The sequence below is a fragment of the Strix aluco genome, chromosome Z (assembly GCF_031877795.1).
Source record: "Strix aluco isolate bStrAlu1 chromosome Z, bStrAlu1.hap1, whole genome shotgun sequence".
NCBI classification, from domain to species: Eukaryota; Metazoa; Chordata; class Aves; order Strigiformes; family Strigidae; genus Strix; species Strix aluco.
This window is the reverse complement of record NC_133971.1, coordinates 51881211-51907241: the sequence shown is the minus strand read 5'-3', so window position 1 is coordinate 51907241 and position 26031 is coordinate 51881211. Positions and strand designations below refer to the sequence as shown.

The window sequence follows — 26031 nt, the reverse complement described above, 5'->3', positions numbered from 1 at the left end:
GCTTGATTTTGACATTTTGTTGAATCCACCTCCTGCAGAAATTTTCATCTCATCTCACTTCAGAGACCTCTGTGGACCTCACAGAGATCAATCTCTACCTGTTTTCCAGGATCCACATTCTCTCTCTTTTGGTGAATACTGACTTCTGAGAACACTTAGCCCTAAAACTCCACGTAAGACTGGGTAACATTCAAAGTATTGATCCTAATCCTTCGAGACGCTCAATTAAACTGTTTTAAGACCATTCCCAAGAGACCCGAAAGTCAGCATGTCTCTCTCTCTCTCTCAAATATACCCACATTCTTCAAACTACTATTCAACATTAATTTATAGGCCATTATATTCCTCAGGCATCACCAGGGACAGAATGGACCTCTCCCAGTAGTATGCCTAAGGGCTGCCTAAGCCATCTAGAATGGTCAAAGAGCTCCCCACTGCAGACTGTCAATATATTTTTTCTTATCTAAATGAATCACTGGTGCCTCTTCATCTGACACAAAAAACTTGGTCAGCTCTTTCCCTGTATATAGTAAGATATTCTATGGTTCCCTCACTCTCAGGTTCTGAATTGCAACCCCTTCATTACCTGTGCTATCAGGCAACCCTCTTCTTGTTCTGTTACATACACAATAAAACCAAGACATACAAGTATCAGTTGAATTATTTGTTCCTGTGTCTGGCTTGTCTCATTAGAATTAATGTACAACACATGCTTTGTGGTAAATACTAGCTTCATATTTTAAGACAGTAAAGTCACAACTTACATACAGTTTATGGCATTTCAACTTCAAATTTCAGTATTACATATTGTATTTTCAGTTACCAGTCAATGACTGACCCTCAGCAAGTGACAACTTGTTTGCTGGATAACCTTCAGAAAGTGTATTAACTGCTGAGTATCCCCCACTTCTCTTATCTCTGAAATGAGCATAAGAACAATACATTTCTCATTTGAGATCAAAAGCCTAATAGTAGCTCCTTCTGTGCCTTGAGGAATTCAGTCTAAAACAGGTGTACTACTGCTCACACTGTGAGCTGGAGTTGATTTCTGTGAAGAACTTTGACACCTTTGGAAGCAAAAGTGCTATCACTACAGACTGTGATCAGGTGTCTCAGGCAATGTACACACTGCATTTAGAGCCTAATGTTACCGTTACCTTAATGGCTAAATCACAATGTTCACTGGCAGTAGTGAGTTGTTCAATATGTCTATCCACTTCTGCTACTGATAAACTGCAGCTGCTTTTCTTCCTTCCGCAGACAACATTTTCCAGACCTGTCAGCACTCTTTGGAGTTCAGAATTCAAGTCACTACAGTTATCTAAAAGAAAGCAAACCAAAGAAATTATCAAAACAATTAGTGACTCAGTGAGAAAAACTCTAACCCAGGAAATGCCTGTTGCAGTACAGCTAGGACTGATACTGTTCAAGGAATGCCCTTGCAATCTGCCACTTTTTCCTCACCAACTGACAGGCTTAAATACCATAACCACATCAACTGAAATCATGACTTACCTCCCATCTGACAAATAACACTCCCCTGACTTATCTGAAGTGTTCATTCTTTCTTCAAAAACCTCTCTTTTATGAAGGACAACATTTTAAGACACCACATGCTCACATACTACACCATTCTTTTTCGTTATTCTTTTTGCCATTCAGTGCCTATTATCCTGATTTTATTACCCTCAAAGGTTTTTCTCTGTAAAGTCAACATTTTTTCTGCCTGGTACATTCATTGACATTATGACTTGACATTTTTCAGAGGAATTTTTGAGGTTGTACTTAGGCACTGCCTGATGTAAAAAATCCTGGAGTTTACAGAAATGTTCCCTACTGACTATCTTAGAGCCTATGTTTCACTTTGTAGCTGTTTCTTCTTCAAATGGAACTGCAGAATATTCATGGATAATAACAGCATACCTTGTTCCTTGCTATGTTCCACACTACAACCGTATTAGCAGCATATACAACAACGCTATTTTAATTATAAAATGTGGCAAAGAATCACTTCCTTTTCTGTCTTTAGGCAAAACCTTTCTAGTGCCCTGGGCACTGCCACAGTGTCCTCCATTTCTGTGAAAACAAGTGGGTCTCAGGACCTTGCTAGGTCACTTCATAAATTATTTTTGTTTTTCTTAGGCTCGTATCTGGTGATAGTGACATTCCTAAGGTAGACACATGGTAGAATTCCCCCTTGTGCTGTTTCTCAGATGTGCTAGTTAGTATTTCGGGTTTACTAGTTAAGAGTTTGCAGTAACTACCATCTGTACAGCACACAAGTGGTGCACTATGCGACAGCAGTGCACCAGCAGTTCCTGTACCTTAATAAAAACAGTGGCAGGCATTCTTGCTGGAGGGAGTTATTTCTGTACTACTGCTGCAAGCATTTCACCATGGTCAGAATTCCCTAGTAGCCTCATAGCTAGCTGTGGTTCTTACAGAGGACTACAGTAGTATGGCATTGAAATGTGTCTGAAATTTAACAGACATGAGATACCAGATTATTGTAGATTGCCTTGAATCTCTCTGTACAAGAGAAGACTGAAAGTGGTTGGATGCAGGTATGAGATGGTCAGAAAGTAAAAAACTGGAAACTCGTTACCACAAATCTAACTCCACAGCCTAATGCACATAAACGTGAACCTTTTGCTGACCAAAAAGATTAACTTGGAATGATGTCACAGTATTGTATGAAAAATCTGAATGGGCAACACAAACAAACCTTTACTCTTGAAGTCATCTTCACTAGTTACTGACTAGCAGCCACCCATCTGTTGAAATAATATCAAAAATCTCTCTATAATAATACTCATTTATGAGCAGCGTATACCATACAGGCCGCTTAATTGTAAAAACCTCTGTTTGGTTTGCTTTAACATCTTCTACAACAGACATTTTGTCCATTTAAACAACCTTCGCAAGACCTTGTATGCTGTTTTGTTCCCACAATAACGTTTTCCCCAGAAAATAAGGGTTTACAATAATAAGAACCCCATTTCTCACAGAAAACCAGTACAACCCAACCACAAGCTCTGCAAGACATACTGGAGAGCATACATAGTTTTAGCTCTTGGTGTTTTATTGACTGTAGCAATGGAGCAGCATACCCACATGTATTAGTGTATCATGATGTATTACTGTTTTTAGTAAGTCACTAATGCTCATTCCATTAGGGCAGTAAGCAAGGTCATGCACATAGTTATTAGGTCATAATTTTTTATCCTTATATATCTGTATCCAGAAGGGTAAAAATATATACATATTTGTGCATATATACAAGGATTAATTTTCACAGGAATATGGAAACAAAACCCAAAAAGGACAGAGTCTATGTATAGAAGGAAAACAGATTAAAAATGCAAGAATCCCTAGAGTTAACATTCGTATTTTGTCCGTTGCTATATTTCATTTTATTGCCATGTTTCCCACTGTTAGCAGAAGCTTGGATAATTTGTCGTTAATGTACACAAACCCTGCTTCAGCTCCACCCCATGAAGAACAAAATCAAAGCCTTAACTCCAAAATAGATGCTGAAAAGTAAATTTGGTTTTTTGTCCAAAAAAAGGAAAAAGAAAGAAAATTAAAGAAAAGTCCTCCTGTTAGAAGCTGTTCAGGTAGGAACTTAATAATAAGCATTAACTTTTGGAAGTAAAAACATACACTTTTTAATGACATAAAAACCTCTACATAATGTCTTGACTCCATATGGTATTTTGTTAAGTATTTTGAATTCCGTATGTCAGACACTTTGAAATTACATTATTATTAATATTGTTCTATCGATGTTTCTAGAAATTTAAGACACTGAAATAGAAATGTGCTGTGGCAGGTCTTGCATTTATAAACTAATACAGCTCTAGAGCTGGTGTACTCATTCCAATTTAAGAAATCATACAGAAAATCTCTTTTATATGGTTGTTTACAATATCAACATGTTTTCTACATTATTAAACTCCTTTTGAGGGCAATGAATACTACGCCCAAGTCAGTCTACTCTCAGGTCCATTCCTCTAAAAGGCACTGTACTGATAAAAACAGCAAAAAGTTCTCAATAATGAAGTGCTCTGCTCCAAACAAGTGGAAACAGTTTTAATAACATTTCTTATGTGTGGAAGTAAATATTGCATGTTGCATTATAGCCATCAAAACCCCATGTAGAGTTAATAACTCAATATTTAAGGATCACAAGTTCTGCAGCAGAGCTTAAGACTGCTATTTCTATGATTTTCTAAACACTGCTTGTGTACAGTATCACCTACAGAAGCTCCTAGACACCTGGGTAGTTTACCTAGGGAAGAAAATGAAGACCAACTATTTGGTTTTAAAATTAAATTAAGAGAACTAGTATTCTGAAAAGAATTCTGGAAATCAGTCATAGTGAGGATTACACCAGACCTCTGCTCATCTACAGCTATGGTGTTCAGCAATTGTGCCCAAACACTTAAAACACTATCACACTGAAGCCCTAGTATCTGCTTATGCGTATACTGCAAACTTTATGTAGTAATTATTCCATGCTTGGACATTCTTCAAATGATCACTAATTGTACTTGAATGACAAAATAGATGAAATTCTGAAGGCAAGATGCTTGCTCTTTAAGTTTTTAATTAGAAAGAATTAGTAACAGACTGGAGGTACTCCCTCCTTGCACTGTCTTTGAACAGCTTGTGTTGGATTTATCCTTGCACAAATCCATTTCAGTAAGCTATCCCTGTTCATTACTTTAAAAAGGTTCTCAGTTTTCAGGAAGTGCAGACACCCTTTAAAATTAGGCTGTAAAAGAACCAGACAGACAGTTCCATTCCCCACACTTTTTTCCCCAACATTTACTCTGTCTACAATTCTTTCCTAGAGTAAGACTACTTTACAGGCATGTGTAAGGTATGTGAATAGCTTTCTCCCCACCCTCTTCTTTCCCAAAAGTCATGAGCAATCCTGAACAATCATTCCATTTTAGACTCCATAGATATTCTATATCGAGGCACAGATGTTACTTCACATACAAGTTCATAGTTGTGAAGAAGTTCAGCGTTTGTTGTGATTAACAAAGCCTAGATTAATTTATTTCCTCAACAAACGTTTGGATTTGCATTTCAAAGGCTATGATGCCTTTCTGCTGCGAGAAAGTATCATGTCAACTAAGAATCATAACTCACCCATGTCCGCAGTGACCATGGTGGACTGATTCTCTGGCACTGAAACAGAATTCTGGTCCATGCTGCGTGAGTCTTCGTTAACCTCATGCTGGCTTTGGCTGAGCTCTGACCGCAGCTCTGAATACTCATCTTCCTCCCTGGGAGAGAGCACAAAGGCAGAAATAAAATCCTCTGAGGAATTTTTTTGGACCTATAAGCTGAGTCATGGAATACAATCCACACAAGTACAAGTGTTTTGTCCAGCCAGGAGAGAAGATTTTCTACCCTTTACTGCAAAGCAACTGTGCTATGTTCATAACACTCACTGCAGCAGTCAGTGCCTGGTCTCCATCTCTTTATTCCCAAATTCATTATTACTCCAGACTATTATACAAGGAAACAATGGGTGGAACTGAATGCAAGCAAGGATGTGTGCAAGGAGGACACACACTGCTCTGCAGTAACTTCCCAACTGACAATTCTTAATCAGTGCAAGTGGCTTTTGATCCCAAAGTGGATTAGCAATTAGCAATTTTGGTCTCTTTCTAAGTTCAAGGATGCCATCAGCTTGCGTTCAAAGCAAGGGTGCACATGCACATACCTGCATATGTGTATCAAAATGCTCTTGAGGACAGGTAGGTTTTTCATTTTCTCAAAAGGAAGAGAACAGATGAGTATACCACTGAACTGTTCGAGTTAGTGGAAAATAAAACCCCTCAATTACCTAGGTTTTAACTTATTTGTCAAACTGGTTCTACTTAAATAATTGACACAGAATATTTTAGGTAAAGCTAATGAGCTTAAAAAATTAGGGGCTTTTCCCTCCTGTCTCCACACAGAGAGTTCAAAGCACTGGGAAAGAAGATAAGTAAATGAATAATAGCTTTGTCTGAGAACATTTGCACACATTTTTTCTTTTGATCCACTTGCTGATTTGACCCAGAATTATTTTTTTTTTACTTCTCTAATAACTGTTTTGACATTAAAGTATGTATTTTAAACATGAGAAAAACACCAGCTTACTCAGGTGCAGAGCCACTCTGATAAGTAAGCAAACAGCCATCATTTTGTTACACACTAAATCAGATGCAAAGATTCATTTTGCTGCGGATTCGGCAGAAATGTGTGAGAATGGAACTGTCTAGATTTGGAAACAGTAAGACATAGCAAAGAGCTATCTGGCCATCTGCATCTGGGAGGGGCACCTGTAATGTTAAATCTGCCATGTGCATGCTATATGGTGACGAGTGTTTCTTGCAGAAATATTGCAGGATTTAGCCTGGAGGTGTGCCTGGGTTTGCCAGGCAAAATAGCAGAGACAATGGCCCATACATACAGGGAACAATGACAGAAGTAAAGTCTGATCTCAAAGTAGCAGAGGTCACAATTTATGAACCAGGCCAACTCGAAAACGAATTTCAGCTTGCTTGCCAGGCAAGGGTTCCCCAAGGTACTGAGATGCAATTTCTACAGGAACTATTATGCTCTTCTACCCCCTACATTTGCTTCAGTGTAATGAAAGTTTGACTTTATCAGAAGCGCTTAGTGACTATTTATTAAACAAAAATGTAGGTCAGCTGGTTAAAATTGAGATTTAGATCAAAGAAAGGTCTTTAAGGTACCATGCAATAAACATTTAAGAAAGTGTGAGAACTGAATTATGAATAGCAGGAATTAAAACAGTGTAATGAAGACACTTAAGCATGAGTTAATGTTCCATGAACTCATTTATTATTAGCTATGGCACAAGCCAGTAGTAATTAGCTTTAGACAAAAACAATTACCAAGCACTCAGTTACATTTTTTTGATCTGAAGGTAATCAATCTTCTCATTTATGAAACAATTAGTCCTACATTTTTAAAAACTGAACTACCTCTACAAATGGACAAGAGACTGTACTGATCATAGAACAATGCCATACACAGTAATAATTTCTCACCACCCTTGCTTTGGCTCTTGTTGCACAAATTTTCTGTTTAAAATCCAGCACAGCTTCATCTAGCTAGCACTAGTGCTGTTTCCTTAGTTTAAGCACCCTCAGCATCTCCGGGCAGCTTAAAGGTATGTCACATGGCAGGACTCACACCATTCCAACGGCTCAAGCCAGAAGTCAGTTTCTGAACGAACTAATGCTTCTAAGACTTTACCAGAAAGATCAGAAATCCACTTCTGGTAAAGAGACAGCAAGGGCAGTCCATCTCTCTACCACCAGTCTCACAGGGGGCAGATTGAGGGCTAAAAACACAAGCAAAAATTTGAGGGGAACAATGTACCACAAATATAAATTCTGCCTTTAAAACTGAAGTTGGCAGTAACAGAAGGTACTGTTTAAGAATACCCTTTCCCCAAAATGGTAGAAGAGTCCTCTGGTGGCACTGGAACTGCAAGGAGCACAGCAGTTGATGATGACTAGCTGCTGAACTGCTGCTACACCATCCAGAAGGTGGAGGTATTACAACTTGCTTGTTGCTGCCATCATCTAGGGCCTGGGTGGAGAAAGCAGGTATTTGTTCTCCTACAGGTCCTGATGGTTCCCAGTTGCTAGAATGTCATCCTGAGTTGGAGGCAATTAAGATCAGATCAAGCTGTTCTAAACACAGACTGGATTTCATGTTGACATAGCGCTTCGGGATATGGTGTAGCTGAAAACTGTCAGTGTTAGGTTAATCATTGGACTAGATGATCTTCAAGGTTTTTTCGAATCTGGATGATTTTGTGATTCTGTGATTGGCCTGGGATCAATGTTGGAGCAAAAAAGTGTGTTTTACAGGTACATCTGCATCTATTACTTTCCTCACGTTTGGGTGCAACAAAGGATCAAAACTGCTGCACAGACACCGAGAAAAACTTGATCAAATAGTGAGTAAAATGCTGCACTTTCAGCATCACAGAATCACAGAATCATTCAGGTTGGAAAAGACCCTTGGGATCATCAAGTCCAACCATCAGTCCTACTCTACAGTTCTCCCCTACACCATATCCCCCAACATCTCATCCAAATGACCCTTAAACACATCCGGGGAAGGTGACTCCACCACCTCCCTGGGCAGCCTATTCCACTCTCTGACCACTCTTTCTGTGAAAAATTTTTTCCTTAAGTCCAGTCTAAACCCCCCCTGTTGCAGTTTAAAGCCATTCCCTCTTGTTCCATCGCTAACTACCTGTGAGAAGAGACCAGCACCAACCTCTCTACAATGTCCTTTCAGGTAAGTGTAGAGAGTGGTGAGGTCTCCCCTTAGCCTTCTCCTCCTCAAACTAAACAGTCCCAGCTCCTTCAATCGCTCCTCATAGGATTTGTTCTCCAGGCCCTTCACCAGCTTCGTTGCCCTCCTCTGCACTCGCTCCAGCACCTCGAGATCTTTCTGGTATTGAGGTGCCCAAAATCTCAATACCGCTGGTGTGGCCTCACCAGTGCAGAGTACAGGGGGACTATCACCTCCCTACTTCTGCTGCTCACACTATTTCTAATCCAAGCCAGGATGTCGTTGGCTTTCTTGGCCACCTGGGCACACTGCTGGCTCATGTTCAGCTGCTTGTCGATTAGAACCCCCAGATCCTTCTCTTCCAGACAGCTCTCCAGCCACACCTCCCCAAGCCTGTAGCGATGCACGGGGTTGTTGTGGCCCAAGTGCAGGACCTGGCACTTGGCCTTGTTGAAGCTCATCCCGTTGACGTTGGCCCACTGATCCAATCTATCCAAGTCTGTCTGTAGAGCCTCCCTATCCTCATGCAGATTGACACTCCCGCTTAACTTGGTGCCATCTGCGAATTTACTGATGATACACTCTGTGTCCTTATCAAGATCATCCTTCCACACCACTGACGAGTACTGCAAGGATGCTGTCAGGGTGCACATTCTTTTCATGGCTGCAAACAGGGCATAGTTTCATATTTTAGGTCATACTTGAAACAACATGGGAATTAGTCACTTAAGGCAGGTGGGGCTGTGCATCGTACGCTGAAGCCAACACTACCACACTCACACTGACATTTGAATTGAATCCAAGTAGCTTCCACCTAGCACATATTCAGAAGCTAGAATGAGATCTCCAAGTCATCGTGTAAATATGACTAAAAATGCCATGTGTTATTTCTTGTGATGCTGTAGTCTATTCACCCTCCTTCTTCCTCATTAACTCCAATACAACCTACTTTCTGATTATATTTCAGATTAAAAGCTGTAAATCTGAACAAATGGTTTTACAGCAACAGGTTACAAGCTTCTTGACAACTGTTTCAAATAATCCTTAGCAGGCACCAATATTCAACATGTATTTCTGTCTGGTATTGTTAAAGTTGCCTATTATTTTTGGAGTTGCAAAGATGTACCCAAATGACCACTGGTTTAGCAATTTGATCTCTTCCTTTTTCCTTTTGCTGAACCTTAATTTGACATCTAAGAAAGACTGTGAGTCATAGGCCAAAGTTGTTTCTGCACAACCAACTCACAGATGATTCTGCCTGCCAAAGACATGATTAAGAAAAAGAAAAGCTGAGTTTGAATGAATTTAAGGCAATACTAAAAGCTTCTGAAGTCAGGAATATTTACTTTTAACACAGACATAATTCCCTTTTAGCACACTACTGTGTAATTTGTAAATCTTTTCTGTGCTTCAGAGTTACTAGGTGTATCCTTTATGTCCAAGTATTTACAATATGACTCTACAACTGGGAGGATCCATTTGATCAGCTCTGCTGTCTTCTAAGTTGTACACACTTGGAGAGAAAATGGGAGTAGGCATACACCTTGTCAAAGAACAGAGAACCTTTGCAATCCAAAAACGTTGTCTTCTACAAATTGAAACAGCAGAAGTAGGGGTAAGAGGGCCACTGGCATCCATCTGACATGCTAACAGGAGCCCCATGCTAGCACCACTCACTCAGTGAAAACTGTTCACTTGAAAAGAAGATGACAAAATGTGCTCTGCACAATCATCATAGGCTCTTCTACCCAACAGTCTTGCAGAGTTTGACGAAAGCCTGTGACTTGAGTTTTAAAACAACCTTAAGCAAAATACTAGCCACCTCCTCCCACTCCCTCCCTAATAACATGGTAAGAAGAGTAAGACACTGTCACACAATTGTAATTCTCCAAGAAAAAAGAGCTGAAGTTTATGTCTCTAAAGCATCCTCATGCTAGTGGATCACTTCTTTAGTGTCTTTTTCTCCCAAATTGCTACATTCTTGAGCTGGTAGTGGGTAAATTCTGCACTATCACACATGAAGAACTAGGCAAGCAAGAGGCTCATCTACTTGCACAATATGAGTATGGGCAAATCTCTTTCTAGCCTTAATATCAGATCAGTTACAGCTGTATTTCAGCTTTTTTTGGTGAGGCTGGGCTTCCAAACCAGCTGGGCTGTCCAGAGCAACAGCAGGAAGATGAGACAACTGTAGATGAATGTTGGCTTCCTCCCACAACCATGGTGACCTCATTTTCCTTTGAGAATGCTGGAAGAACATAGCACAAGAGCAGCAGCTAACTTCACATGGCCACACACATGGAACTACTTGTACCCAAGAAATGGCTAATAAACCTAGAACAACCCTGAAAACTTCTAAAAATACTTTTGTAAAATTACTGTTACTAAGATCAGCATATCAGATATACTTGGGAACAGGCACAGGCATTGATACATGACTTAAGATCTCTTCTAGAGCTGGCATTACTAAGCCACATGAGCAAAAGCTATTATACTTCAAGCTGTGTGAAGCCTCTGACACTGCAAGGGGAAAAAAAACCTCAACACCGAAAAACAAAGAGAAAAATTCTCAGAATGGAGAATATTAAGTAGCTTAATCAGCCTGCCAACACTCCTCAAACTGTGGCAATACCTTATTCAGATTTAAACACTCTTTCTGCTTACTTTCTGCCCTATTTTCTGAGGGTACTACTCACATTCAAGCAGAGACCTACAAATTTAAAAACAATACAGCTTAAGGAGGATAGTCAAATAACCTCCATGAAACGTCTTCTAATTGTTTCCAGAATATTTTTGGGTTCTGGAAATGAACCATCAAGAATGTTATAAAGCAGCATGCTGTACATCAAGCTACATGTTAGTTTATTTTTACAGCCTAAAAAGGATACATGAAAATACTGAACAAACTCTGTGTCAGCACTGGGGACACATTTATCTGTTATGCAATTAATGTAAATGCAAGAAAAATGTTTCCAGAAAGACAGACTAAATTTTGTGATAGCACAAGTAAAGCTTCCACCCAGTATTACTTGCAGGTATCCAAAAGTCAAATCAAAACTGAAATCCCTCCTGTGTTCTGGTTTAGAGGAAAGTATAAATGCTGAGGCCCTAGCAGGGGGCCAGAACCTTTGCTCTCAGGACTGTTGTGTTCCAGCTCCTGGGCACACAGTCCCCATAGCCAAGGGTGGAGTGCTGTGAGTCACACCTGTCCCAGCAAGGACAGCAATTACATCACCCTTGCTCTGTGGGATGGAACAGCTTCTCAAGAGTGATGCAAGTAGGTCCCAGAGCTGATTTACAGAAAGTCACAGCAGGAAGTATCAGTTTTTCTTCTTTCGGTTGTCTTTACAAATCTTGTGGAATCCCTCCAATTCTACCTCTGCTTTCCATTTTTAGGAGGAATATTACTCCTCTGTTCCCCATACATCAAATTATTGGCCTGCCAAAGTAAACAAGCGATTCCAATCATCAAAGGAAATAAAAAGATCCACTAAATTTTTTTGTTCTTACTAATAAAACCCAGAATAAAAACAGTGGAGGCATCCTAGCTCTCATACAGTAAGACGAAAGAAGAGGGGCATGACAGTGGTGTGGCACCTGTTGCAGCAGTATTGTTCTCATGCCTTCAGAAGCCTGCACCCTCTGAAAGTGCAGAAAAACTGCAGTTTTCATGAGAAGCATCATGCGCTTCCCACCAAGCTTCGTTCTTACGCCTCACTTTCCTGTACATGACATGGCTGACTTGCTTGTGGACATGGTTAAACATTCACAGCATCTGCCTGATTCCCGTATTTTCTAATTGAAGACCACTTGGCCTTTAGCTTGAAACAGGGACTCCCAACAAACATTTTTTATGGATTCTATGTAATTTTTTCTTAAATGTCATAGAGTTCTTCTGCCATTAAAGAAAAAAATTATCAATGTAGCTCTCATGCTTCTCAGATTTTGCTTTTCAACCAGTCTTTTCAATTGGTAGAGCTTTACCAGAGAAGAAGGTGTGATGAGCAGCCAGAATCATGCTGAAAAGAAAGGTGATTCAAAACAAGATGAATGGGAAGGTTGTTTGCAGAGGTATCAAGCATGAATGAACAAGGGAGTCACAGGGATTTTTTTCAGAGAAGTACTACCAGTTTAGAAAATATGTGAAAAATCTCACCATGATCACCACTAGATACAATGATCTCAAGAGCTGGCAGTATTCTTCTTAAATAACATTAACATAATGTGATTCTATCACTGCTTTTATAGTGGTATATATTCATGATGATACTTACTCTTATTTATGGTACACCAAACCTTTTTCTTTTTGCATATAAGTATTTTCATGAAAGGTTAAGTGAGTAGTTGTAACATTGCCTTGTGCTAGGTGAAATGTTTACAAGAAAGAACAAATGAAGCAGTGATCAAAAAATTGCAGGTAACCGGCAAAGAAAACTGAAAGTTTGCTACATGGGTAGAGCATGATGTCAACATTACCTGTGAGTGTCAGATCTAATTGGACATTCTCCAGAAAATCCATAGATTCTAGTGGTTGCACCCTTACAAGCTAAACTTTAAGCAGCTCCTTCCTCATTCTAGTCCAACTTTCTCCAAGTTGAGAATAATGGGTAAAAGTGAGGAGAAAGAACTGTTTTCCTGTAGTCAAATGTGAAGTTTATTTTAACACAGTAACAAGTAATGACCTAGACTAACAACCCAAGCTTTGCTGCTCCAAGGACAAGCAACAATGTGATTCTGTACCACTGTGTTTTGTCACAAATACCACTACAAGTAGATCCAAAACCTACTGAAATCCACTTCAGCTGTATTTCTCACAAGTGATTTGGCTTAAGTGATCTACAGGATGCCACAAAATAAAGTTAAAAGCACAGATGCAGGCTGGGTGGCTACATGCTCCTTTATCCATCACTGCTATCACTTATCTGGTACCCTGGCATGAATGTTACATTAAAGGAATATTTGGATGGCACAGTGCAGCTCTCTGCAGTGCTCGTTAGGGCTTTGCAAAGTGTGACTTTTCCAGAGAGACTGTAGCACTTCTGAGCCTTGGGATGATACTCTGCAGAACACATACCTTAAATATGGGCAGCTACTCAGTACCAGTCATAACAAGCCTAACTACCTTAAGATCATCATCAAATTATATTTAGAGTATAATTCATAGCATATTTTGCACCATTCTTGCATTGGTCCAGAATTTCCAAGAACTGTTGCTGTACCTTATTGTTGTTCCCTGTAGTCGATCAATTTTCTTATTTAACTCAGCAATGATACTGTGCAGCTCTGTGATTCGTTCCTCATAGCGCAGTGTTGTTCGTTCCTGCACATCTTCATGCTCTCTCATTAGGTGGGATTGTTCACACTAAAGCAGAGAAGCAAGGAACAAAGTGTCTTATGAGTAACTTCACAGAGATCAGATAGAAGGAAAAAGTGCACACCGTTAATGGTTTTCTTACTTAGCAACCCAACAGTGCCTTAGCAAGAGAAAAGGACAGATGCAAAATACTGACAGGTAAACAAAGGTATGTAATTACAAGGTTTTAGGAACTGAAAGACTATGCAGTGTACTTTTATTATTATTTTTTTCTAAAGGGCAGAAGTTGCCCTTCCTGCTTGAACAAAATCACCATTTGCAACTCAAATAGCTATAAATATCTCATCTTTGAATCTGTGAGATTCATGATGCATCACGAATCTTCAAGGATCCTCCCAACATGGTCTGAATTAGAACAAGTCCTAAGGCAGAAATCACATTATTATAAAGAAAAGTAACCACACTTTGAGGTTATGACTTCTTCTCTAGTATAACTATTTGTTTTTACAAGACTTTAAGATAGCATATTTTTTATTATTTCAATCCTCTACAATAAAATAATTATTTGAACAATTAAAAGGCTACGTGGCTGCTTGTTTTTTATACGTTTCACGAAATCCTCCTTTTGGTTTCCAAGAGAATTTTAAATCCAGCCTCTCTGGCTTACTCTTCATGCCAACACACACTCTACTTACACTAAACAATTACAACTTACTGCAACTACAATCCAGCATTGCATGATGATTGAAGTTATGCTTCATAGTGGTTGGAAAGAGCAAGACTTCTAACATTTTGCTTCTCACCCCCTGCAGAAAAGTCAAGCCTGCTTGCAATCGCAGAACAGTATGTACTATGCTGTCACTAAAAGAAAACTCACAAGCCAACTGACAGTATAAAACCCATACTCATTAATTGAAGACCTGCAATGTAAGATCCTAGTAACATTTCTAAAGGCTAGAATTTATAGTAATCTGTGAGGTCCTCCAACATTACTGCATCAAAACTCAATTTTTCAAATCAAGTAAACACTCTATACAGAGGTAACTCCCTCAACCCTTTACATCATAAATATAAAAATTCACAGGTATGCCAGAATTATCATAGTTTGCCCTCATATTTTTTGGCCACTGACACTCACAGCTTGAGAACACCTTCTACATAAAAGGCTGCTTGAAAACTAAAATTTACATTGACCCTTGATAACATTTTTCCTTTAAATTTTAAATAAAATTAAATTTAAGTATTTTTAAGTTCCACAAACATGCACATTGTAATGTGGCCCAGATATGAGAGCACCCTTTCACAGACTACAACAGAATAGTTTCTTCCTCCAGCTGGAGTAAGAAGCACTTTCACCTACACTGAGACAAACAGACCACATCTTCACACTGAAGAGGAGAGCAAAGGGTCATGTTTTGGAAGACTGATAATGTTCACCTGGTCTTTAAGACTTCATGTTGGCAACTGACATGGTTATACATGTATATTATAACACCTATTGTAGGATCATTCCACAACTTATTTCTCATGTTTCTGTATCTTAACATCATATCTGGCTGAAGAACTACCAGGGCTTTCAAAGTGCAGAAATAACACAGAGAAGATGTTTAACAAAAGCTTTAGAACAGATTTAAGTGCAATAAAAAGAGTTGCTTATTCTGCCTTTCTAAACCTAAATTTCCTCTGACAGACCTAAATTTCCTCTGATGTTACCTAAGCATAATCCAGATCAATCAATTATGTGCACTGTTTTTCTTCTTTTAAACCAAAAGGATGTTTCAGATGTAGTGTGTAATAATTATTTTCTGACAATAAATAAAAATCCTATCACAACAATTTTTGTCTTTCTAAGCTGTGCGCTGAAAAGCAGAATTTGTCTATCTTGACATATATGGACTCTGGCTAATGGACTTCAGTCACATTACTGGACTTGCTTTCTGTTTTCTCCAGCCATTTCTCAGTCACCATTTTTCAGGATAACCATCATTTATTGTGAACCACCATCAGCCTGGCAATATAAGACAACAGCTTCACATTTGATTTTTTTAAAAAGGCTCTTGATAATCTTGGGCAAAAGTATCTGGAAAAGGCAGAAAGGAAACCTCTGTGAAAGACAGAACATGATGCAAAGGACTGCTGTGCCTTGGAGGTGGGTACAGAGTTACATCTTGTAAGTTCTGGTCAGCCATGACAAGTCTCAACTGAAAAAGGCAAAAACAGTGGAAACATAGTTCAGTATGAATCCCAAAATGCAGCAATGGAAAATTCTTCTGGTTACACATGACTGTTCCTTATTATGGCACATTCATATCAAAGCTTAAAAGGGAAAAGAAACAAATGCATGTTTTGGTACCCATTGCTAAAGTATTTTTCTGGGATACTGAACCTGTTCATCATCCTCTTTAGTTTCTGTGTTCTTTGAGTCTCAGAACAATCATCTGCCACCAATTCCTATTTGTTTCCAAGGTGTACACATGCAGCTCTTGCAATTTATTTGCATGCCAGTCACACAAACTTTTTAAGACAAATACCTTACACCCTTTTCCTCATCCCTCTTCCAGCCTCATACTTATTCTGATCAAAACCATTAAGAGCTCTAATTCTCTAACAAAGCAAACTCAGGGATAATCCACTGACAGGCTGCAAAAGATCAGCAACTGCTGAGGTCAGGAGAGAAGCTACCAGCGCAGCCCTCAGTGTAAGTGACGTCTGGCTGTTTTTTGGTATGGACTAAAATGGTTATTTCAATTACAGTCTAAATTAGCAATGCCTGGAAACACCTTTGCCTGACCTCTTGATGCTGGGAAACAACCACAAGAACAAGAAGAGTATGAGGTAGAAGGATGACAAGAGAAAAAATATTTTATCCCAAGGATATTATCTCAACACTATACTGCCTGTTAGTATACACAAACTCCTAGCACAAGAAACACTACCCGTGCAAACCTTTATGTTAAATTTGCAGTGTTCAGTCAGAGTACAAAAATAAGAAGCACCAATAGCAGTGCTCACTAAGATACCCCACAGTGCCTCAGGCCCTGCAGAGACAAACACTGGCTATCGCATTGTTCACCAAGAATACAAGTCATCACCTGAATGAGCTACAACGATAAACCTGTCTAACAGGCTGAAGCTAACAACTAATACAGTACTTTAATTAAAAGGAGTGGCAGATTTTAAAGTGGTAATCCATTCATCTAATTTTGAATATAAACTCAAATCCATCATTCCAAATCCTCAATCACGAAAACATGAATGGCCAGAATTAACTGCCTGGCAGTATAAAATTCTGTGTATACTTGAAGTGAAAGAAGAATACAAGCACACAGGACTAATTCGTGTGAGATAAGGATATCATACAACAGTATTAGCGATTTCAATGTTCATCTGAACACCATGCATTTCTATTTCAAGTTACTTTGTTAAATAAGAAACTGAAGCCTTCTTGTGAAGTTCACATGTTCTTACATGCCTACAGAGCGTTGGTTTTACTGTTATACTGAAATTCTGCTGTTCCTCCCTATATTCTGAATAATTGAGAAGATGGTAAAGAATTATTACTGCTGTAATGGGACTTACTGCTGTGCAATACAGAATCCAGAATGATGCAACACAGCCTCTGTTAGCCTGTGTCTAGAGCTATTATAAAATTCCAAAATTATAAGGACTAAGCACAAAAAATGAGAAAGCAGGAGTACCTTGTGAAAGGAGATGAAATGATAAGAGAGATGTAGTGAACTGTCTGTTCTTGTTGTATTCGCTGAAACATTCACCATGTTATTAAATCCCATGTTCTATCACAAAACTGCAGAACTCAATATCACAGGATGTAGAAAATGCCAAGAATGCAGATGGATTAGGACGAAGATTAGATAAATCCATGCAAGATAAAACCATAGAGAACTATTAAGCGATGCAGCCTCCTGCTCACAGATGTTAGCAGAAAAGTGTGGGAGTACAGAGGACAACTCTCTATATGTGTTTCTTCTGCTCTCCCTTCAGACATCCACTATTTTTCATTATCAAAGCCAGGACACCGTGCCAGACAGAGCTAGTAGAAAGCACTACTTTTCTTCTCATAACCACAGGAAGATTTCTGGAAGAAGACATTAGTTGTGGTTGACCAGTACTTTACAGCAAATTTCATTCAAGAGATCATTCCATTGCCAAACTGTACAACAGAGAGACAAGGAGATCTGCTGTTTTACTGAAATAATAGAAGGGTGTAGGCAAATGCTACAGCAGGTCTGCACAGACTGCAGTTTTCAAAATGAGCATGATAGAACAACCAGTAATCAATTACATTCTTTTACAAAATTTTAAGCACTGGCTATCCAACTATCTATCTTCACCATTTGTCATCTATTACTTGAATTGTGGTTCCCCAAATCACCTCTGCTCTGCAAATCACTGATCCTTTCTTCCAAAGTGTCTCACATGCCTCATGAAATGATGGGGAAGGTATTATCAAAACGTGTACTAAAAGCTATTTGTTCCAGAGAGCATTTATCATGACAGCTGAAATGAAACATGCGCTACCTTTCCAAGTATAGTCCAGATGCAGAATAGGGATTTAATACTGACCCACTAGCATCTGAATATAGTTATGCAGAACCTCAAACACCTCTTATTTAATTCATGCCTTCTGAATCTCTGATTCACATTAGTGAGGAAGAAATGCATTGGACAGAGCTTGTAGAGGAAAAAATGACATGATACATGATATGAATTTGGATGAATCTCTGTGGAGTGGGAGGAAAAGTTCAAAAAAATTATGTTAAGTGAAGCATCTACTTGGAAGTGATGCAGTTAGAAAAAGACGAAAAGGTAAAGTGGTTTCATCAGAGTCTGTCTCAGTACTTAAACACAGCCAACACACTGAGTATGAGTTGTGCTTGTTTAATGGCTTATTCCTTAAGGTTGTATTTTGTTTTAATACACACCCAGAAAAATATTCTATCCACTTGATTTAAAAAAAATAAATTTGAAAAGAGCTAAAACATTAAAACTTTATAGAAATTGTCCATTAAAAAGTAGGTTTTTAATCTGAAAGCTAGCTAGCATGCTGTTGTGTTATTCACAGTTCGGGTAGCAGTCATCACTACGCTTGTATTCACAAGCACAAAGTCCAAGACCATGTAAAACCCCTGGCATTACAAATAGAGCACTACATACACATGCATAATTGGTAACCCATCAAAGAAAACACCAAACAATCTTGTGCTAACAGAGCACATGTTAACTGGGATTAAGCACCAGCCCTCATCAATGAGGATTCATTACTGTATGAGAGCACCTACAAGACACTCTTCATTGGCTGAGAGATGATGTATGTATTTTTGAACAAAGATCTGGAAATAAAACTAAAACACGAGCAAAAACCTGTGGTTAACACAAGATCCTTCAGAATTATAAACAACAAAGCCAGTGTAGTCATGCAGAATGATGTGGATCATTTGGATACAGTGGATCCATCCAACTGTTTAATGTTGCCAAACGCAGTCTCATATCAAACTGTATGTCAGAAAGAGGACTATCTCAGAGTGCAGTAGAAATTAGAAAAGGCTCTCAGGATTATAGCTGATAAACAATGTTAACTCCCAGTGTGGCTCTGGTTCACATATCGAGAGGAATAAAAACTTGAAAGTGTTTTTTGTTTCTGGATGTTGCACTGATGGTCTGCAATAAGACTATCACAAGTGCAAAAACCTTAAACGTAGCTGAAAAAACATCAGGGAATGCAGACAAGGGCCAAAATATGGTTGGAGGACTGAAGTAAAAGCCCTAAAATCTAGACTGCTTAAATATTTCTACATTTGGCTTAAGTAACACACAGATACAAGCTCCTACCAAAATGCATTGAATACTGAAGACTCTAGATTCGCAAAATCACTGAATGGTTGAGGTTGACAGGGACCTCTGGAGGTCATTCATCCAACCCCTTACCCAACTCAAGGAGGGTCAAGCAGGTTGCTCAAGACCAGGTCCAGGTGACTTCAGTATTTCCAAGGTTGGAGACTGCACCTCTCTGGGCAACAAATAAGATGCTATACTTCACAGGACAAAATGCTTTGACTATTTCTATGCAAGTATAAATGAATTTTGAATTAGTTTTGAAATGTAAAGTACTTATAAAGTATTTGCCAGAATGACAGTATCTGAAAACAAAAGTTTCATTTATAGAAGAAATATTAAGAACAATAGTTTGGCTTTCCTTGTTTGCATTTCTCTATGTTTATCTTGATCTGAAAAGATTTTTTTTTTTTTAAAGACCTATGAAAGCATTAGAGTTCAGACCTTATTCTTATCTAATCCCTTGGCTTTCCACTGACTGTGTTTTCCACAACAGATACATATAAAGTGGCTTACTAAAAGCTAGACTGAGATCACAAATAACTTCTTACATATCACCAAAGCATTGCCAATTGGCAATAGTTTTTGATCAGTGTTTGTGCTGTGTTTGAATCTGATGCAGGAGTGGAAGGTTCTGCAATCGGTTACTTAGTCCACCAGGAGTATGCTGCAATTTTTGTATTCTAAAATATTTCAGAATAGTCACTGTTTATATTGGCTTCAAAACAAAACTAATCTAATTCTTTCTCTGTAAATTTTAGAAGAATGTCATCAGCACATAAAACTTAAAACCCACAGCAATTGTGTTTCTTGCAGTCTTAAAACTCTTTTCACTTGTGACATTGTTCAGATATTTCATCCTCTCCCCACATACCACATTCCTCTCTGAAGAACAAGGACAACACAAAACCAAGGACCATCTTCAGAATCTTGAACTATTGCTCACCTGTGCTTTTGCCAATTTCTTTTCCAGCAGGTCACGCTCCCTTTCTGTTTGTTGTAGACGTTTATTAAGCTCCACTATGTCTCCCTTTAATGAAGCCAGGGCTGCTAAATGAAGCTAGAAGACAAAAGAAAAGAAATAAATCAACCTATTCACAAGCCATGTAGCAGCAGTAGCACCTGAAAGAAGATATACTATTATACCGTAGCTACAATATCTGTGGATTTCTGCAGTAGTTAATAGGAACTTTAGTATACAAAAGTCTAAAAGAAATCCACATGCTACTACTTTCTACACAGAATTCTCTTCTCCCAACAGCACACACATTACTTCATCAGAAAACCCATTATAAGGATAAATACAATGAAGTATAATTCAGATGTAAATGTGTAATGAGTTCTAACATTAGTTTAACAGGAAGTAGCTTGAGTCTTGTGTTATAAAACCTCACATTAAATATGGACTTAGATTTATATTATAAAAGAAGGCGTATCATGTTTTGATGCCTTCAGACATACAGAGGTTATCACTTTGGTGAAGGGAATCCATGCATAGGATTCGGTATTATTTTTCAACTAAAGCTTACTCCACTTTGAGCTACTGCTCTGTAATTGTTGTTCTTCTCGGTCCCACATCAGCGAGTTTCAATAAACTGTAATCTACTGAAGCCACACATGAAGAACCTGAACTGTTTTTCTTTCTGCAGTAGACCCTTTGGATGAAAGATATGTTCTACATTTAACTGATAGGATAAGGAAATATGTAACAGACTAGGATAACTAACATCATCTAAATTACGTTAGCAACAGAACTTAGAAATCAAAAACTATTCTAAAGAGAATCCTATACTTGTGACTCATTCACACTCTTTCTGTCCCTAAATACCCCATTCATTGTTACACTGAAGGCACCAGCTACAATTCAACACTCAGTACTGACAACTACAACCAAAAAGTCCAGGAGGAAAACTAGCTACTAATACTGCAGTCTTCCTTTGTAGCAGTAAAGAAACAGCTCCAAGTTATACTCAGTGCGAAAACGAAAGTGACCTTTCACACCAGACCAAGTAACACAGAAAACACTGCTCTGCTGCCAGGACTCAGACTGAAACACAAACCCTGTTCCTAGTCCTCCAGCCAGTTTCAGTCCTTCACTCTGACACTTTATTGGGCAGGTCACTTTTAAGTTATTTTTCTTGTTCCATTTCCAGTCAATTTGCTAATGAGTCCTATTTTGATATCATTTTACCTTTACAATAGTGGAAGCCAGGCAAAACCATAGGAGTTTTCATGTACTGATGTGTGAAAGTAGCTGTATGACAGCAGAGAGACTAGATCATTTGGCAACAGCTCCTTCACATACAGTATTCCCATTATTACAGAAAAGGCCACCTCTGGCTTCAAGACAGAAAACATAATTTTATAAAGATTTTTAGATGTGAATTCTGCAGTTTTAAGTGCAGTGTAACTAGTTATGCTAGAAGCTCTGGGCATCATCATTTGTGAGTTCAGTCGAAAGCACTTTTATTAAGTCAGATACAAAAATGTCTTACACGTGCAGTTACTCACTTCACTACAAATATACACATATACAATTTTATGTTGCAGTAGATTTAAGATTCTTGAGGCAGCCTCATTTTTCAAGTGAAAAAGCAGTAATTCAGGCCTGCTACAAGCATATGCTACACAGCTTCTTTCAAGTATGTATGCATGCTGAAATCTCTCGATAAACTCAGGAACACCCTGAGTATCTTTAAGTATTCTTGGCCTTCAGCAGAAGACCTTTCTTCCTACCAGAGGAAACTATCTCTGGTTTTACAGCGTGGAGAAACAAGAGCCAGCCTAATTGTACCAATCTGTTCATAACTTCCAATTTTCAGGAAAACTGGTGAATTTATAAACCACTCATGTTATTCCCTTAACAGAAGGGAAGTGTTGCAATGAAGCTCACCAGTTTGTTCATCACATCTTGCACCCTTCACCACACTTTTCAAATAATACATGAAAAAATGGCTACAATTCTCCAAATTGAATAAGGCAATGCTACATAGTCAAGTATCATTCCCTTTTGTACACTATAATGAAATGATCACCAGCTGTGGTTTTAATTAAATACCAGACCAATAATGCCCATACACATGGCGCTGTAATACAAAAGGACACTGTTAATTTAAAAATCTTAATGAAAAACAACTTGTTCACTGAACAGTGGAACTAACGAGGCGAACTTCCTATGGATTTGTCTTTGTCCTCTTTCCACACTGTAGTCAGCTCAGATCTTCATGTCCCCAGCACACCCCAAACTGGGTAAGAAACAGCATGAATTGTGTCTAGTTTTATAGCAATGCTGCTGCCTGGCCTGGTAGCTCCTGCCAAACAAGGGTATTCAATACTAGAGTTACATCATTTCAATATAGGGTCTCTCTTCTCCAAGCAACCAAAGGACTGACTTACTAATTACAAGGAAAGGTTTTTTAATTTTTTACTATCCGAAATTATCCTTTCCTTTCATAAATTGGACCAATCCAATTTTCAAGTACTAATAAAACAATTAAAAAAAGAGAAAATTACTGAGAGGACAGACTAGACAACAGTACGCTATACAGAGAGGAGGGCTGCTTGGGATACTCTTCAGTTTCATTATGTACCCACTGCACACAGTAGTAAGTCATATGCAAATGGTGCCTCCAGCTACTACCGCAATACACAGTGTTAACATAGCTAGTGTAGCTGTGTATTCTTGGCAGAGTCAAGCTCTCCTCCCCAATTCCTTAAAAAAGGTGTTACAAAGTATTGCTGCATCTTCCCTTAAGGTGTGAGTGTTCCTGCAGACCATGCTTCCCCATGTGTCTGTATAGCACACAGCAGGGTGGGAGCTGGAACACAGATATTCGGATGTTGCTATAACACAAACAAGGAAACATCGGAACAGAAAGCTACACACAACAAAAAAGTAATTCTGGGGAAAAAAAGCTCACTTTTAGAATTCAAATTTAATAATCCAAACTATTACACTTGGAAACACTGTCTTTAAAGATCTCAACTGGAAGGCAGGATGTCAGTCACGACTGTAACTCTGCAGCACTGAACCACTACGGGATATGACAACTGAGAGAAGAAAATGGAGGTAGCTATATGGCATACTGCTTTTTTACTCCCCTCAGCAAACAGTGATAGATAAAGCAGAGTTACTATCAGTAACATTCGTAACATAGTTCAAGGTGGGATGCCTCTTAATGAGGCAAGATAATGAAACAAATCAAAAACTCAGTAGTTTATAAAAATTAACAGACACCATAAAGATTTGTTCATCGGTCTGAACCTTTAAGCAACAACTCCCACAGAGAACTGCTTCATACAGAGAAAACAGTTCACTGACAAACCCTGTATTGTTCATAAACTTTATATTGATCCAGTACAGCTACTATTGTATTCAACCAGGAAAAACCCACTATGTGATGCTGATGCACCCAAACTGTCCAACAGGACAAGCAAGGTCCACACGAGAGTAATTACTGAAAGGGGATCAGACAAGCCAACCAATGCGCTTCTCCATCATCATCCAAGGAAATAAGAATTCTTTCAGAAAAGGAATTGGATGCATAGTATTAATAAAAAATGCATTACCTATCCTAACTTAGAAGCTACAATTTCTATTGAATTTTCTGCAACGACAACTGCAGGTTGTTTACTGCAACATATATACACCACATTTCATAGCCAATATTATCCTGCCAGGTTCTTATATTTTAAAATGCAAACCATTGTAGAGCCAAGTTTTGAAAGTTTAAAAAAAAAAAAAAAAAAAGCACAAGCTTAGGAAAAGCAACCTCCTGACCTCTCTTCCAGCCTCCTTTATGACTGCAGTCTCCTCCCCATTATGCCTGCTTCTACAAACATCTCATAGAACACTGTAGACTTATTTTAATGATGTGTATTTTGCAAAGGGCTTTAAACACTGCTTTTGGTGCTCGGCTTTCTGAAATATTCTACGCGGGTACAATTAAAACCAGTATTTGCTAGCAGTCATGTTTCTCAATAATTTTGTGGTGAAAAGAATACAAAAGTGGATGGGACAGTAATATGAACTGAATGCCAAGGAAGCAGGGGACTACCGACAGGTTTGTAGTACATATTGCTTGGAGTATTCCAAGGCCATAAACAAAACAAGAGAAAGATGCAAAGGGCAGCGAAGGAGGGTGCTGAAAAAATGATAGGTTAAAGCACTGCAAAGCAGAATTACTCTTATACTCAGCATTTTCTGCTGCCATCGTGAACTGTGATCCTCATCACTAGGTGTCATCCAGATTTTTCTTTCCCCCAGCTTGGAACCAGACTAATTAAACCATACTGCTAAAACCAGTTGTGCTCACTGCGTATGTTTGGTATTTTCAACAGAGAAATCACAAAAAGGGCCTAAGCACATCCTTATCTGTGAAATTAAAGAATTAATGTTATCTTTTTCTTCGTTTCCTGCCTTCCTTGGTTACAGCGTGAATGTGGCCCAGCACAACACAGCATATAAAAACCAGAAAACTAGCAAAAGAATTTCAAAGAGAGCAATGGGCTTGAGCTGGCTTCAAGGCTAGGATGCCTTCCTAGTGAGACTAGGGATGCCCAGCATTATGACAGTGAGTGTATTATAGAGACCAGTAATGGGAATCACACTGGTATCATGACTGAACTGTGTATTGCAATTGCTATATTCTGCTATGTGTAACTTACATTTGTATTGTGTTTTCAGTAAGTTTTGTATTACTCTGTTAAATCAGAAATCCCATGTAACACTGACTATCTCCAAATACATAAATCTGTTAAACACGACACCCTCCACACTTGGAACATCTGAAAGAACCTGGTCAGAGAGTATCGGGCTCCGACATCTTCTCCTCTCTTTTGTTTCCCATTCTGCATTTTGCATAGTTTAGTGCTAACAGACCGCAACTTGGATGTTTTCTGTGTATTGCTACTACTTATTTTAATGGCAGGCAGTATACACAGAAACACTTGATCAACTATTCAGAATGCTGCCTCCTCTCTGAAAACCTCCCCTGTTTTGTTGTTATCAAATGACACTGAAGACTACACTGGATTTGAAAACCCAGGCTGGTTTGTAAGATGAGAGATGGTAGCTGTAGAGGATAGCATGGAAAATACAGTTAGAATCCCTGCTAAAACTGCAAGGACAAAACAACAACAAATGCCTATACATCATATTTTCTGACACCCTCCTTCTTCGTGGGAAAGAGGGAAATATGACTAAAACCTACAATTGCTGTCAAGGAAATAAAAAGGCTGGTTACATAAGTTCATAATGAAAAACACATTTCAAGACACAGAAAAATAAAACCTTGCCTGAATTTTGACTTCAGGAATCTTAGGGCTGTGATTGTGCTGTGCATCGCTAACTTTCATTAATGGTAGTAGAGAACAATATCAGGGCTAGCCCAGGAAAAGCTTAGCTAAGGCTGGCACTCATCTGCTGAAGTGAATGAGAACCTGTCATGCTAACACATGGCAGATATACTTAAGGCATGTAACAAAGGTACAAGAGGAAAAACTTACACAGAACAAAAAAT

General features: G+C 38.7%; 1 protein-coding gene across 4 annotated transcripts in view; it reads right to left on the bottom strand.

Moving 5' to 3' along the window:
• Positions 1–26031, bottom strand: part of MCC (MCC regulator of WNT signaling pathway) — a 217678-nt gene that overhangs the window by 53439 nt on the left and 138208 nt on the right. For all 4 annotated transcript variants that reach the window (XM_074813511.1, XM_074813512.1, XM_074813513.1 and 1 more), the window contains 4 exons: positions 20457–20570; positions 13563–13705; positions 5161–5297; positions 1158–1321 (listed from right to left, as the gene is read on the bottom strand). In XM_074813511.1, the coding sequence (XP_074669612.1) occupies positions 1158–1321; positions 5161–5297; positions 13563–13705; positions 20457–20570 (558 nt within the window). The remainder of the gene's footprint in view (positions 1–1157; positions 1322–5160; positions 5298–13562; positions 13706–20456; positions 20571–26031) is intronic.